A 16,541-nucleotide genomic window follows, 5' to 3' on the forward strand; every position below is an offset into this window, starting at 1 on the left:
GTAAACGAAAAATATAAACCGTGAAGTAAGAAGATAACGTTATAGTAAATTATTTTTTCACATTAATTGATTTAATAAAAATGAAAACATATGATCGATTGTAAAAATAAGAATGTAGAATATATGAAAGTACATTTTCCAAATTGCTTATTCTATTCTGATATCCATGACTTTGTTAATTTTGAAATCATACAGGCGTTTGAAACGATTCGATCGTAACAACGCATGTAGAGTATCTGTTACGATATCTTTTCGTGCACATTGAAACTTTCTTCTATTCTTTTTCGGTCAAATTTTCTATCTATCTATATATACGTACAAAAAAATGTTAACTTAATTAATAAAGATATGCAACCTCGACTTTCAATCTCTATACGTTTGCAAATATTTGATTTAAAATAAACATGTATCGTGCACAGCTATAAATCACAATTGAGTCTTAGTCTAAAGCAATTTATGGACAGTAATGTTTTTATCATCCAATAAATATACTTACATTTTATTGTTATCGGTCATTTTCTCATCACATGTATTCAGATACAGTTAAAAATAATTGTAGCTTTACATAAGCAACAAAACTGGTATATTCTTGGACTAATTTACAGAACGATACCGAATGACAGCGCTTTTATATTCCAAAATGTATCCTCGATTCGAATCTCAGATGTCGCCACCATCCAACGGAGCCTTCCGTTAATCGTTCTACGTACAGTCGATAGATCGAGAAATCAGTATCGATCAGAACAGCGGGCGCAGCCTGTCAGAAACACTAGAGACGGGGTTTTTGTTGCATCGGAATTGCACTGTTCCGAACTGAGTTTTTTTTCTTATCAAGAAAACGAGTAATGCTGTCGTGACGGTCGCACAACAGAATCGTGTTGTGAGCAACATAGCATTTATAACAGCTTCGGTTTGCGTTCTTTCAAGAAACGATAGTATTTTGTACCGGAGTACTGTTTAGCCATTTTTGTAGTCCTGTACTAAACAAACGTGCCTCTTGTGATCCGCAATGGCGGAGACAAATGGGGCCGCAAATTTGAATACGAAAAATGGCAATTTTATCTGCGGCGTCGTCGAAGGTACATAAACGGTTTTTTCTACGGCGTGAAATATACATATTTGGTCATCGTTCGCAATGGCTTCACATAGGAGGGGGAATGATTGGAATGCGCTATTCATTACAGTAACTCGTATTTGCATAAAATATACCATTTGATATTTCAGGTTTTTATGGGCGACCTTGGACTACAGAACAAAGGAAAGATTTATTTCAAAAGCAAGTATTTTATATCAGTTTTTATTCATGTTCATGTTAAGGACAGTATTCTAAGCTTCCTTCATTAATTTTCAGATTAAAAAAATGGGGTATGGATTCGTATTTATATGCTCCAAAAGACGATTACAAGCATCGAGCATATTGGAGAGACTTATACACAGTAGAAGAAGCAGAACATTTGACAGGGTTGATAACAGCTGCAAGAGAATGTGGTATCACATTTTATTATGCATTATCACCAGGATTGGATATCACTTATTCAAGTGCAAAGGAAGTTAGTGTATTAAAAAGAAAATTAGAGCAAGTTAGCCAGTTTGGCTGTACTGCATTTGCATTATTATTTGATGATATAGAGCCAGAAATGAGTGAAGCAGATAAAGAAGTATTTCAGTCTTTTGCTCATGCACAAGTATATATTAAATAATTTAATCAGCATAATAATTATAAAATATCTTATTCATAATTAATTAAGATAATCTGTTTATAGGTTTCTGTTACAAATGATATTTTTCAACATCTTGGCCAACCTAGATTTTTATTGTGTCCAACACAATATTGTGCAACTCGGGCAATGCCAAATGTAGCATCTTCAGAGTATCTTAACACACTTGGTAGTAAACTGGCTCAAGAAATTGATATAATGTGGACTGGTCCTAAAGTAATATCCAGACTTCTAACTGTTGAGTCCATTGAAGAGATTACAGAAGTTCTGAGGAGGCCACCAGTCATATGGGATAATTTACATGCCAATGATTATGATCAGAAACGAGTATTCTTAGGACCATATTCTGGTAGATCTCCTGACCTGATTCCTAAACTCAGAGGTGTTTTAACCAATCCTAATTGTGAATATGGCGCAAATTTTATAGCAATTCATACATTAGCTCAATGGAGTAGATGTAATGTTGATGGGAAAAGGGATTTAAGTTTAAGTGAGTACCTAACTGCTTTTGATTAAAAAAGTAAATTAAGTCTGCATTATTTTGTTCTACTTTATGTTTTTTAGATGACACTGTATCAGCTGACATAAAATTAGAGACTGAAACAGAAGATGGTGTGCTTGGTGAAGATGTTCCTTTAACAATGTCTCCAAATATATATCATCCTCGGCACGCTTTGAAAAATGCTATTACCGATTGGTTAGTGGAATTTAACAAAAAACGATCTGCATGGGGTGTCATAGCGAAGCCACAGCCATGTGTCGCTCCAACCGTACCAATTCCAATAATTCCCTCTGTAAATACATGTATGAGTCTCACATCCACGACGACTACAACTACCGTTCCTGCAACACCGACGCCAGTAAATAATTCCAATCATCTTCAAGCATTGGCTGAGGTTTGCTCAAGTGTGACAACTACTGACAGCTACGTACAACCTGCCACTGGTCCCGTCATGAATTCTTTGGTATCTGAAACGACTGTTGTTAGTGAACCCATTATTCCATCAATTTCTACTAGTGTGGAAAATGTACCAAATTCAAATACTTTGTCATCAATGGAACCAATGGATTGTAATACAACACCTAATAATTCTCCAGCACATGCAGCCAAGATTCAAACAGAGGATGATGCTATGGTAGAAAATACTTCTGTGAGTTTCTTTAAATGTCATTAGCTATGGAACTTGTGAAATTTATACAATTGTTTATTTTGTTTCATAGACATGTAGTGAAGCCTCTGGCAGTATGCAAGTAGAAGTGGATGGCACCTCCCCTGTTGTAAATGGTACTCAGATGATTGTTGAAAATGACAGTGAAAATCATGATAACAGTGATAATGCATATCAAGAGTCTCAAGAATCGATAGATGCCGACAAGCGATTGACGCAAGAAGATTTATCGCTGTTATGCGATCTTTTTTATCTGCCATTTGAACATGGTGGTCAAGGCATTCAATTACTGCAAGAGTTTAATTGGTTGAAAAGTAATGCTCACGTTGTTATGAGAAAATCAAAAGAGGATGAAACTGTATCAGAATCTGATGTATGCAATTCTTCTATCAATGTATTATGACTAAGATATATATAATACATTATAATGTATATATTACATTATAATATTAACTATATATATAACTGTGTTAAATAAATTTTAGATCGAAGAATGGCACACGCGAGCAGCTAAGTTAAACGATATGTGCAATGCCGTAAATAGACTATTTCAAAGGCTTACATATTGTAATAATCGTGAGTTACTGTATGATCTGTATTCGTACGTGTGGGACATGCGAGGAGTCGTGTCTCTCTTAAACAGTTACGTGAAATGGTTGGGTAAGTTACATTATATTCTTACAAAAAGTTCAATACATCCATCAGTATGTCGTTATGTTTCGATATTTCTTTAAAAGAGATGAAAGAATCTAAGGAAAATGCTCCAAATCAAGTAGCAAGTAATATTAAAAGTATTTCATATTTTTAATTCTATTTAAATACTTCCTAATTTACCTAATATTCCTTTAAATATAAATGTATAGAAATATGAGTAATATTAAAATAAATGAAGAAAGTTCATTCAAAATGGTAGTATGCTGGTACAATGACAAAATTATAAAAACTACATAACACAAAATTTCATTATGTTTTATTTTTTCTTTAGTTTTCGTCTTATGTCGCGATAAGTATTTGTTGTGCTACAAATGAGTGCTGTTATTAATTTTTCTCAAAAGTACTATAATTTATTACCTATACTTATATTTCAGAACAAAAGTGTCTCGAGTATTGGTAAGTGTAATGTTATATTCGTTCCTTAACTCACTCATTTTGTCTTTTTACAAGAAAGATGTGTTTTTTTAGGAATTAGGCAATAATTTTTGTAACTAATGATTTATAATACTGTAGGAATTAGAATTATATATCATTTTAATATACTAAAAAAGCCGTTTATATACTATTTCTTAAACATTTTTCTCTAAACATGTAACTAGAAAATATTTTTCTTTTAAACTTGTGAATTTGTTACACTGTATATAACTTCCTTGTAAAATGACATAATTTATACAATCATAAAACACGCAAAAAACATTAGTTACTAATTTCAAGAGTTACTGATGTTTTGTTAATCTATTTTTAAAACAAACAAAATTATTTATTTTCTGCACATATAATTACCAAAAAATAAAAATAGATATTAACTTTTTTAATTAAGAGCCACATCATTTTGTGAATGTAACATTCTTACATATAAAATATTAAATATTATTTTGCGAATCTGTATATACAGTAAATGCTATATATACTTAAAATTTGCATATACAAATATTTATACAATATAAAAAGTTAGACAAAAAAGAACTCTCAATTTGACTGAGTTCACAAAATTCACTAAATTCTTTCGAAAATTGTTTTCCATAATTTGACTATTTTTAAATTAATCAGGATGTAAACATGCATCAGTAATACTTGGAATCGAAATATTTCATAGATCGCATATCTATGAAATTGCATCCGTACATTTGTTTCTGCGCTTTAGAATCAAATGTATCATGGCGCGCGTAAACGAACAAGCAGGGTTGCCGTAAGTCATCGAGAAATCAGAACAAATTAAAAATATAAAGTAAACTTACTCTCCTTACCTAATACATTCATATTTCCTGAAAATACAGTTGCACTATAGAATTGCATTATACAATTGCACCAAACATTAATTCTTATACAAAACTGAAACACGAACTTAATAAGTTATTCTGTATTTAAGGCTAATTGAAATAAATTGTTTTAATTTTAACTGTGTATAGTTTCTTACAAAGTAATTTTCTTATTTGTCGACTAACGGCTTCCTATTTATAGTTCTACTAGCGAATAAAGAATCTCACAACATTTCTCATTTCCTCATTAACTTTTTCTGACAATATGATTAAAATACTATATATGTTTTGTTATATATTATCATGATAGGACAAGTCATGAAAACAATGAGAGTTGATGTGACTTTCTAGCGCAATATTCGGCAAAAGGATTTTTCTTAGCAAACACTTTCTGGGAAACTATTTAACAGCATCTATGTGGACCTGAACAAATACCATGTTTGAAATAACCTTGTGCCAGCTATTAACATATTGGCTGACTTTCTTTCACAGATAATGTTTGGCAGAAATCTATTTGTTATATTTATTTATCAGAAGTTCACAATCTATATATTTCAACATGGTAACATATATTTGTATTATTACCATGCAGTGAACAAAGATAAACTTTCAGCAAATAGTTTCTGCCAACAATATAAGTGTATCAGGAACAGTACAGCTTCAATTCACTGACTAACGTGCGTTTATGTGTTTTTTGTCTTGTTGATAGCGTTTGGCAGATTCCCGTCGACGATGACAACGTTTACCCAGGGAAGCTACACATGTATGCGATTCACCAGTCTGAGTAATCCAACAAAAAGCGCGCGACTAGCAAAGCTTCAAACCAATGAAAATTATGACAGAATTTCAGTTCGAGTTTGAAGCTTTGTAAAAGTATTATTATTATAATTAATATAAGCAAGAGATTTGCGCGTAGAAGCAGCGTTCTGATGCCTTGAAGAATCTATGTATATTCAACAAAATATTACTAGTACTTGATGTAGGTTGGTACACGATGGACATACTTTCCTATTTTGCAAAAATTCTTGCAAAACATTTATTGAAATTTTATATAAAGCGTTTTTGTGTCCCATTATTTGATTTTTATTTTATTTTACAACATTTATATCTGTAACTGTATTTTAGTTTATTCGTGTATATATGTATTACGAATATACTTCAAAATTGTATTAAAGTAAACTTTACTTTTATTTTTAAAGACAACATTTCGATAAATCTTTTGTAATAATAATTTTTGCATGTGAAGTAAGTCCATCTAAAATTTCGAAAAGATTGGCGAAGTTAGGACAATGTTATAAAATATTGAGAGCTTTTTCCTGAGAATTATGCTGGTCAAACACAATCAACAAAAGTTGTATCGTCTGTGCTTTTTTTTTATTTCTTCAAATTTTTTAACATTATTTGCAAAAGATCAATAATGTTCACTGCATATTATGCTTTTATTATGTTCATTGAAGGCATCTTTCATAAATTGTGAATGACCAGTAGTACATCCTCCTTTTGCCAACTTGCCTGTACTAATTTCTTTTAGTTCCAGAAACTGTATTCTTTTCAGGAGTAATAGGAGTTTTATTTCAGGCGCATTTTGGCAAACTGGATTACCACTCCACCAATCCCATTTTCCTTTCCATTATCCTAGGAATTTATCATTGCGCGAACTTTGGTGCAACATTCTTTAAGCATTAATTCTTTTGTTGTTACACTTTATTTTAATCATAATTGGTTCAACATTAATACAGAAATGTAATCTTCTATGGATGGAAAGTCAATCTCCCTGTAACGAGACTCGTTTTTCCAAATTACCTTATGAATTTCTTGCTCCTTTTTATTTAAAAGTTGTTCAGTAGGTAGACGAATCAATTGAAACGTGATCAAGTTACGTATGATTTTATACATTAACGAAATGGTGCACCGTAGTTTTTGTGTTTTTGTGTTTTCGGTTAATGGTTTCTTTATCTCGCAAATACGATTCTCTCGATTCTATAAAATAATGCAAAGGACACAGTAGTGTGACCGAGATGAAGAAACATAAAGTACCATTGATCGAAGTCTACTTATGCATGTTACAAATTTTAAGCAAAATTAGTGTTCAGAGCAGTGGAGACCATTCTATAAATTTTACAAACTGCATAATCGCGCGTTCACAATGTTTTGTATTTTACCACTATATTAAGGTTGTACTGTATCTTGGGATAGGGTTCTCGAATGGCTGGAAAGAAACTTTTATGAGTGGAGAACAAGAACCATGGGTATTCCGTGGAGGACTTACGGCTGATCTACAGGTATATTTATCAATCATATCTTTTTTAAGTTAAATATGTAATCAAAAAAGAGAGAGAGAGGGTGGAGGAAAGAAAAATTAATATTAATTTCTTTTTATAGAGATTAATTCCAGTGGATAGTGGTAATGACTTATTTGTTTATAAAGCGCCAGAAGTGCCCAGTAGTAAAATCTATACAATTAGACCTTACTTAGCAAGTGATGAAGATGCAGTTTATGATGTGTGCAATAAAATATGCGGCTGTGTGGGATCATCTGCAGTTGCAGATCGGTAAGAATATATTTTCTTTATAACAAATTGCATTTTTTCTCTGTTACAATAGACAATTATAAATATTGAACTTTTAATGTCAGGTTGGTAGGCGGTTACATCACTTTGAGTCCAGAACTGTGTATGGTTGTCGAAGATGAAAATGAAATAGTAGGCTATGCATTGGCTGCCTTAAATGTAAAGTCTTATTATCAGAAGTTATCTATTTCTTGGATTCCTGAATTACGGATGAAATATCCATTGGAGGACAATATTAATGAATTACCACAGAATGTTCAGGTATTTGTCTGAAATTCGTTATCTTGTTAATTATTAAATCTGAAAATTGATAATATCTTTGAAATTTATTTATAGGATGCCATACAGTATTTCCACTCATTTGTTGCGGATGTACCTGAACAATTGTGCAGACAGCATCCGTCAAAGCTGTTATGCGCTGTGTTACCAAGTGTTACGGACCAATCTGTCCCTAAAAGAATAATTACATGTATTCTTGCCGCTTTAAGAGCGAATGGTAAATAGCTTTTTGCATAGTCTTTTAATTACTATTTATGGAGTGATCTGTCATATGATACGAATTCTTTTGCAGGTTCGTTCGGTGTACATACTACAATGTCAAATACAGACAAGGAGTCTCACGAGTTTTACAGTAAATTAGGCTTTGTCGACTTAAATCCAGCGCACGAGGAACATCCTGGAATCAAGACTATGTGTAGAAGTTTCTAACAAAGAGTGAATACACCAGTGATATTTGTGAATAAAGTGTATCTACTCGGAGCATCTGCAAAGAAGGCTTCTATGGTTTAAAAACGAAGTTTCTGATAACGTAGAAATCTATTTATTTCTAAAACAGCCCAGAAAAGCTTTCTTTATCGTGTGTTTTCCTGCAAAGGACAGGAAATCGATCATCAAGAATACTCTTAAGAATAAAAAAAAGAGAATATGGGCAGATTTTATATTATAAGATTTTTAATGACTTGTACTTCCTTTCCAAAAACTGTTCTACAAGATGTCTGTTTTAAACTACAAATAGGAAGAAGGAAAAAAGAAAAGATCACCCAAATGTGTTTAACTATATATTCGCATACGATGTATATATAACATGAAGTAGGCTGCAACGTTGTCGATCGTAAAAAATTCGAAAGTGTAAAAGGTGCAATATTAATGTTTAAACAGAGCAAAAGCAAAACACGATAAGGATAATTTGTTGATTTTATGAATATTTGTGTTTGTGAGTACAATACTATGGGATTTCAGTATACCCGGTATACTGGTATGTTAATATGAAGTTTTTTTTAAAAATCGGCGGATGTATATAACGTGTTGAATGCTGAATGATGAAAAAGGATAATGCCAGTATGTGTGTTCAATTACTGAATTAATCGAAGCTTTTTTAACCTATCGAAAGATATTTTCTTATAAAAAATACAGGTGTGAACGGCAAAAGAACCATGAGACAAGAGGAGAAAGTAAACTTGCTTCATTCGGTTCATTCTTACTGAAATGCTATAAAAGTAAAAAAAAGAACACAAGGTCTAATTTTAACATCAGATCCGTGTTTTTAAGAGAATCTAATCTATAGGTACAGTACTGCCTGGTAAAAATATGTTCACTTTAAAGTGTGTACATAATCGATATTTAATATCCTAAGCCTATTCTAAGGCCTTTTTATGTTTAACGTATCCTAATTGACTTTATAATTACATTACATTACATTACATAGTACTTGTGTGTGTATTACCAGGGAATGTGATATATAGAATTGTTTAGAAAATATTGATTATTTCACTAGCGTCCATACGTATTCAAAAGTTAGTTAATCACTAATTTAATTTTATTACGTCCAAGTTACGTATATATACATTGTGTTTTATACGATTGTTTATTTTTATTAATGATGATAAGTATTTGTCCTATCGAAAATAACTGAATCAGTCATAAATTACGAGATAATTGTTTTCCGGGAAGCTATTTATTCAAGAAAAAGCAGATACAGTTAGATCATTACACTGCTGATTAGGTACTAACAAGCCAGTTCGTATCACGTTGTATGCGTCAGTGTATCAAATGTACAGAGCCAAGATAGAAAGTAATTAACTAAATAAGGTAAACTAAATAAGAGAAAAAGAAAATAAATATGAAAATCTTAGATATTTGCCTTATAATTACTATTGATCATAGTACTATTACAAAACAGTTGTATCACGGACTAAGATGTGATTTTCCGACCCTTAGCGAAGTATAAGTATCATACTAGGATTTGAGATGCGGTGCCATGTATAAAACAAGAGAAAAAGTTCGATCGTTACGAAAATCGTTCACGTAACTATGAAATCTATTTTAATTCGAATTATCACTTTGTAGAATTTTTATATATACTCGCCACGTGTTTTCGTGACGATTGAACATAAAAACGATTAAAAAAGAATTGTATTCACGGGAAGGCTGGAAAGCAGAAATGTTCTGCATATTTTACCATCCTTTTTTTTCTTTTTTCTTCTCTTTTTACATAATATTGCTTTATTGATCACGTATATTTTTTCTTATCCTACTAAAGTAAGTTGATATACAAGTTTACTCTGTTCAATATGAGCTTACTTTCTATTTGATACGAATAACTGTTTGTATGTATAGCTTTTTTATAGCAAATATCTTTTTAATGCGTGTTTTGTTTTGTCAATACTGTTTAAACATGGAAAGAAAGAATGATGTGCATACAATAATATTTCCAGTTGTCCCGTCTTGTACTTGTTAAGTAACGTACATGTAATTAACACTATTGAAACAATATGTGATTATTACTGATTTATTTAAATAAACATGTCAAGACTGATATTCCTGGCGTAGTTGAAATGGACATTGATCGTATCGAAAAGTGATCAATAATTTTATCGTAATCCTTGTAGTTTGTTTAATTTTTCAATGGTATCGTTGCCACGTCATTGTATTTTCGCAAATCCTGAATTTCGCTTTGAAATTGTAATATCTGAAATTCCAAAGAAAATGCATGAGAATCAGTACCATTTAAAAAACAAACGTTTTTTTCTCTGTGACGAACATACAAATTTTCAGTATAAAAAAATAGCGTATCAAATACCTTTTTTATATCATTTTTAAACAAGTTCTGTTTGGTTCTAGGAGTTATTTCATCCGTAGCATTTACTTCAAGTTTACTTAAAGATTCTAACAGCTCGTTGATCTTTTTATTAATGTCTCTATAAAAAGTTATTTCATGAATTTTTGATTACGTTTTAGAAAACATATAAATTTTAAATTATAAAGTAGAGGGTGTATTGCTTAATTATTTACGTTCAAAAAGCAAATAACTAAGAATCTAGTTGTTCGTATCACGTTGTGTTCGTTAGTCCAAGTACACAGAACCAAAATAGAAACTACTTTTATAATTATAATAATAATATTATAATTTTTAGATTGTAGAGCAAAAAGTTTATCACTTACGCCGGTGGTATAAATTTTTGCTTGTCCTTTTTTCTTGATCCCAAATTTTTCTATAGTTTAAATTAATAGATGTACAATCAAATCTTTTGTAAATCTTTGTAAGAGAACTGTTAAAAAAAGTTAAAAAACAAATCTTACCAGTTTGGAACTTTGTTTGAATATGGAATCATAGTCTTCGACATCGAAACCAAATGGAATATCATCTGTTAAATAAATATTTTATTTAACTATAAAATAATGTAATTAAGTCTTTTTTTATAGTACCTGCGTTTCTTTTCATTGCCTTTTCCATAGCTTTGCTATAACTTCTTTTATCCCGTCTCCATTCCTTTAAAACATTTTCATCCCTAAACAGTTACGGGATTGTTGTAAAAAATGAGATGTATTTTACTGAAACAGGGAAAATGAAGATGATCTTACTTTATCTTTTGAAGTAGCGCTGTTTGTCTGGCAAACAATTCTCTTAGCTTGGAGAACCATAGCAAACGATGTTCCATTGCAATGTTTGCACCTTTATTTTCACATCTACGTTCAAGAATTAATCGCAATTAATTGTAAAGTAGAAGTTAATAAAATTTAGACTTCTTATCGTTTCAATATAACATATATTTGTGCATACATATATAGCTACAGAAATCATCAGTTTATTGAAAATTCTTACTAAAGGATAACAGGGTATTAATTAATTTTAAACATATTTTGGGGTGAAATGTATATATTCAATTTTAGTACTTAATTTTTTATATATTTTATAATCCGAAAGCTTCTGTTTTTAAGTAGAAGAAATTTTTATTCTTCATTTATTTACGTACATAAATACTTTAACTACCTGTTTCTGTACTATGTAAATAATTCAACTATTTATTTATTCCTATATAATTTTCTAAACATGACAGTATCCAGTTTGGATCGTTTAATCTCATTGGATTTAATTTAAATTTATTTCCATCGTTTGTAACAATATGAAAAATACGTTCAAAATTTTCTGTAGATTCTTTATATCTCTTACTGTTTCCTAATAATGTATTATTTTCCGATATAGCTGTTTTAATTTTATTAATACTTCTACACTCTTTTTCCATTGAATTAGAGTAAGTTTTCAAAATTTTTATATTCTTTCGGACATAAAGAGATCTCGGAGATGGGCCCATCAAATGTAAGACTTTATTATTCATTTTATCGATTTCATCATCGATTTCCTTATTGTTAAAACTGGTTGTACTTTCCAAAACACATTTATATTCTAATTTTTTATCGATCTTGGAATTGGTTACTTTTTGCAAATAGAAATCATAGAAAGATTTAGATATTTTTTGTAAAGAATTATTATTATCCAGAAATATTGGTTTTTCATGATAATACCTGTTACTGGGCTTATACGATTTACGTTTTTCTCTTGTACATACGTTCCTGTTAGAAATAGTGTTCTTCAATGGTATAATTTTTTTTTTATTTTTTCGTGGAGATTGATAACATAGAATCGTCGACAACGTTGGTCCGATTTTGTCTGAAAATTCATCATTTTATCTTATGGACCTTCTTAATTACTAAATATATATAGTCTTTATTATTGATAACTGTAGCTACATATACAAATTCATTTACGCGGAAATACACCTACTTTCCTTGGCTTCTACCCGTTCTCCAGGATGCGCATTATTCCATTCCATTCGTAAAAATTTCAAAATAGCCACGCAACCAGAAGCCACGATATCTTTCGGCGGTGTGACAAGCGGGTTCTGAGTCACTTGAAGGGTCTTCAAATTGGGCAAGGTGCCTAAAATTAGACGTTATTAGTGTTACGGCCCGTAACTTTCATAAACTAGAATCCATCCATCGGTAAAGACGACCGCATAGCTGTCTAAATCTAATTAATCGAATCGCGATAATCCTAAGGATAAAACTAAGCATTTCTACTTTACCGTCAAGGCCCTTAATTGCTGCAAAACATTTTTCAAGTTGGAACATTCCTTACGGTTATTTCTTAATCCGGCGAAAAATGGGAAAAAATAGGTTTTAGCTTGTTCAATGATCATTTCCAAACGCAAGCAATCATTGGTGGGCCGAGCAGCGCTCATCACTGGTTCAGTATAAATACCGTCGTTACAGAACATGACTTGAATTGTGTTTTGTGATCAACCAGCATATTCACGTGTACTCCATTCCGTCAATATCTTAACCTATATTCTATCAGTCGACATATTAACTGTTATATCAAAAACTTGTATTGTACGAGAAGAAGTTGTTGGAATAAAAGGTTAACTTGCTAATTCAGTGTTATAATCAATTAAACATTCCTATTATCTTAATAGAAATAGGGGATCGACTGATTTGATCATGAAATCGTAATGGGAATTTACGACTCTCGTTGGCGCGACTCTTCGCTCCCCGCAAAACGGTGGAACAATAAACGGTTTTGGTTCACATATTTATGCTTGTTCGGAATTTTGAGTGGCAGTCCGTTTACGACTCAAACGGGTCCTACCCTTTCTTTGCGGGTGAAATACTTCACTCTCAACAGGATCTTACAACCGCCGTGTTTATAACATCACACTTTACTTTAATACAAGTGCAAATAAAGTACTAAATTACACTAACATTCGGTCTATTAAACCTCCTCCACCTTGAGCGTTAAGTAATTATGTGTTATTACGAGGTACGCAATATCAACTGATCGGTTTGACCTGACCGGTTGCTCTTTAGTCGATAATTCGTAACAATGCTTATTCTTTTACAAATTATTCGTTCACATTATGGATACATGTAGATGAAATACTAAAAAAGAAAAAGTGGAAAAAATTGAAAAGTTTTCAATGAATGCTTACAAAGTTCTAACGGTAGATTTTCCACTCTGTTTCCTTGAAGTAGAATCGTTTCTAAGCACCTGTGTCCTTTGATACTAGCTGGGAAAGAAGAGAGTTGATTATTCCTGACATCTAACCACTCCAAGTACATTAAACAACTGAAAACTTCGTCAGGAATTTCGATCAAACCGTTGTTCGACAAATACAACATCTAGAAACAAAACAAAAAGATGTATTCAAAATGTAAAGACATACCGAGGAAGTTTCTGTTAATATTTCAGTTCAATTACTTGAAAAAGTAAAGTACCCTTAAATGCGAAAAGTTGTTCAATATTTCCGTGGGAAATTGTTTCAACTCCATATTGGAGAAGTCTACGAATATTTCATCGTATACGGGTTCCTTTTTTAGCGCTAATGGTGGTAAACATATAGTACTCTTTGAAGATTTTCGCGATTCTCTCATTGTTGCGGAGGAAGCTTCTGAACTATTATCCGGGTAAGTATCATCGATGAATGCTAAACTTAAATCTTTTTTCTTTGTATCCTTTACTTTGTTTGTTATTATTCCTATAATGAAAGATACTTGTTTAGGTACGACTAGAGAAAATATTGAAACCTCATTGCAATATTTTAGTGTTTAACGCGCAGCGACGAGGTAAGTGCAAAGAAGGAAACACATACATACACATACACATTCATACATACAAATAGTACACATATATACAGTGAACGGAGGTCGTAAATCGCCGTTACAACTTTTACGGATGCCACGATTTCAGGTTAAAATTCCCCGTAGGATTAGTTAGGATGATAGGGGTAGTACTTTGCAATTAATGTGATGATTGAAATTAAATTGAAACTTATGTCGATTAACGTAAAGTTATTGCTGCAAGAAAAGTCAGAATTTCTTGGATGGATATGTCGGAGAAGAGTCAGGAACAGGGTTGTGGGCGTTTGATAGACCTCCCTTGGAGTTGGCCATCGTTGTATGATAACGAAGATACGACCTGATGCTACGAGTATGGACACTGCCGATTCGACAATCAACAGCGGTGGTTGGGCACTTGCGATGTTAGTGACGTTGGTCTTAGGTTCGATGACGAATCCACGGTCAACGGGGTGAAAGATATACTTGCTCTAACTCAAACTCGCTGATCGTCAGGCGCTGCTCCCTTCGTCGGTGGGATCTCAAAAAAGAATTTCGTCCCAATTGGTCAGTTTGGGACAAAGACTGTTTGTTCGTTTGGAAAATCTTAATTGCCGAAAAAACCCAGGTTTTATAGCGGGTCCTCGGGCTAACTGGACTTGTGCTGTGTACGTGCCTCAACATCAGATATTCATTGTCCGAAGGAGGAATGTTTTACTATCAAGAACCTCTATTGGTATTTCTTTTAATGAGGGTCACACTATAATTCCACACCTTTGTTAGGCGAAGCGCCCGTCCCGTTGACCGCGGCTGCGTTCGGCGACTGATGGTCGCCTTGAGCCCAAGTTTATTATCACAAATCGCGAACAAGTACAATTGGGCAGGATGAGGACAAATTGTTTAATTACGACTGTAAACTTCCAGAGGGAAGGCTCCGGTGTCCTTTCATCTCCGACATATAGATATAAAGATAAAAACTCTGAATCGGTGTATGAGATACGTAAAACCGCGTACGACTTTTTCTTTTTAACAGAACTTGGTTGGAACATAGAGTATTTATTTGATATAAATGTTAATACCTAGATCTTCGATATTCTGCTCAATACAATCCGAAGGGCTATCGTTTGCTGATTGCTCATGTAGCATATTTTCGAAAATATTGCACATAATATTCGGCCCAAAATCGATATCTTTCAAATCGAAAGTTTCATCATCATTGTATGCATCTTCAATGCTGTTTAGAACTCGCGAAGATCGTGCGTACAATTCGTTCGCAATACTTAGTTTCCGGCTTTCATCTTCGTCTTTCTACGAACAATCACGTATAAAACGATTATGGAAATGTAAATTACGATCAATGTTATAAAATAAGAATAAATTAAATGTTCTCCTTCTCCGTAAACTGTAAGCGATTATTATTTTGTTAGCAATAAGCAAAAGTAAAGTAGTAGTGAATAAAATTAGTTTTTTTTTTTATAGTAATTAACCAACTGCAAAAAAGGAGTTTCGTTGTTTATTCGTCTTTAAAAATCGCTAATTTCACTTTAAAAATATATTTGATAATATTGTGAATAAAGAATTTGCTAGCATATTCTTACAATTACAAAGAATTAAATGTTTCTGAGATTAATAACATTAATGGCAAAAAAATAAAAAAAAATAAATATTTTGTATTTCTATCATTGTTTTTCTGAAATAATAATATAATCTTGACAAAACCACCTTATTAATTAATGATTAATAATATGAATAATAAATAAATAATAATAAGTATTAAAATTAATTGAACTAAAAAAATAAAAATATACTATGTCCATTGATATTAACAATGACAATAACGTCAAATTAAATAAACAATTAGAAATTATACAGATTTGACTACCTGAGACTCTACATCAGACACATTTTCTTCCTTGATGGTTAAGGAGGTTTGTTCAGTAACTTCTTTCTCCTCTTCGTTCTTTATGTTTTGGATACAACGATTAATCGACAAACACCTTTTGCTATTCGATTCTGTACCGAGTCCGTAATATTGGGTTAATAAATCTCTAGCCAAATCGGACATGACGTTGGATAAGTATTTTTACTATTTTAGCAAAAAAGAAATCGTTTTCAGAAACTGAGGGTTATAATTCAACAATGGTTAACTAGATCGATTATTATTCTTGTTTATTCATTGCCTAGGTGACGAGATACTTAGATTATATATACCACGTATTA

The 16,541-nt window shown here is 32.0% G+C and overlaps 2 protein-coding genes across 5 annotated transcripts; one reads left to right on the forward strand and one right to left on the reverse strand.

Moving 5' to 3' along the window:
* Positions 1-746: 746 nt before the first annotated feature.
* Oga (O-GlcNAcase) lies at positions 747-10,247 on the forward strand. 4 transcript variants are annotated; one of them, XM_076623676.1, is made up of 13 exons: positions 747-1,079; positions 1,225-1,276; positions 1,352-1,685; positions 1,764-2,208; positions 2,283-2,869; positions 2,940-3,260; positions 3,373-3,547; positions 5,570-5,644; positions 7,057-7,142; positions 7,243-7,412; positions 7,496-7,691; positions 7,767-7,926; positions 8,002-10,247. In XM_076623676.1, the coding sequence occupies exons 1-13, from the start codon at positions 1,010-1,012 to the stop codon at positions 8,136-8,138; spliced, it is 2,808 nt and encodes a 935-aa protein (XP_076479791.1). In that variant the 5' UTR covers positions 747-1,009; the 3' UTR covers positions 8,139-10,247. The 4 variants fall into 4 exon arrangements, with proteins under 4 accessions (XP_076479791.1, XP_033196407.1, XP_076479792.1 ...); XM_033340516.2 differs by having other exon boundaries at positions 5,570-5,623; XM_076623677.1 differs by having other exon boundaries at positions 2,283-2,854.
* On the reverse strand, positions 9,140-16,386 carry LOC117160098 (uncharacterized). The gene is made up of 12 exons (XM_033340550.2): positions 16,204-16,386; positions 15,401-15,629; positions 13,983-14,242; positions 13,697-13,886; positions 12,493-12,648; positions 12,234-12,378; positions 11,292-11,396; positions 11,136-11,218; positions 11,010-11,074; positions 10,872-10,921; positions 10,510-10,627; positions 9,140-10,398 (listed from the first exon to the last, which is right to left on the reverse strand). Exons 1-12 carry the CDS (start codon positions 16,384-16,386, stop codon positions 10,324-10,326), a joined length of 1,659 nt encoding a protein of 552 aa, XP_033196441.2. The 3' UTR covers positions 9,140-10,323.
* Positions 16,387-16,541: the final 155 nt, after the last annotated feature.

This window comes from Bombus vancouverensis, chromosome 13 (assembly GCF_051014615.1).
Source record: "Bombus vancouverensis nearcticus chromosome 13, iyBomVanc1_principal, whole genome shotgun sequence".
NCBI lineage: Eukaryota > Metazoa > Arthropoda > Insecta > Hymenoptera > Apidae > Bombus > Bombus vancouverensis.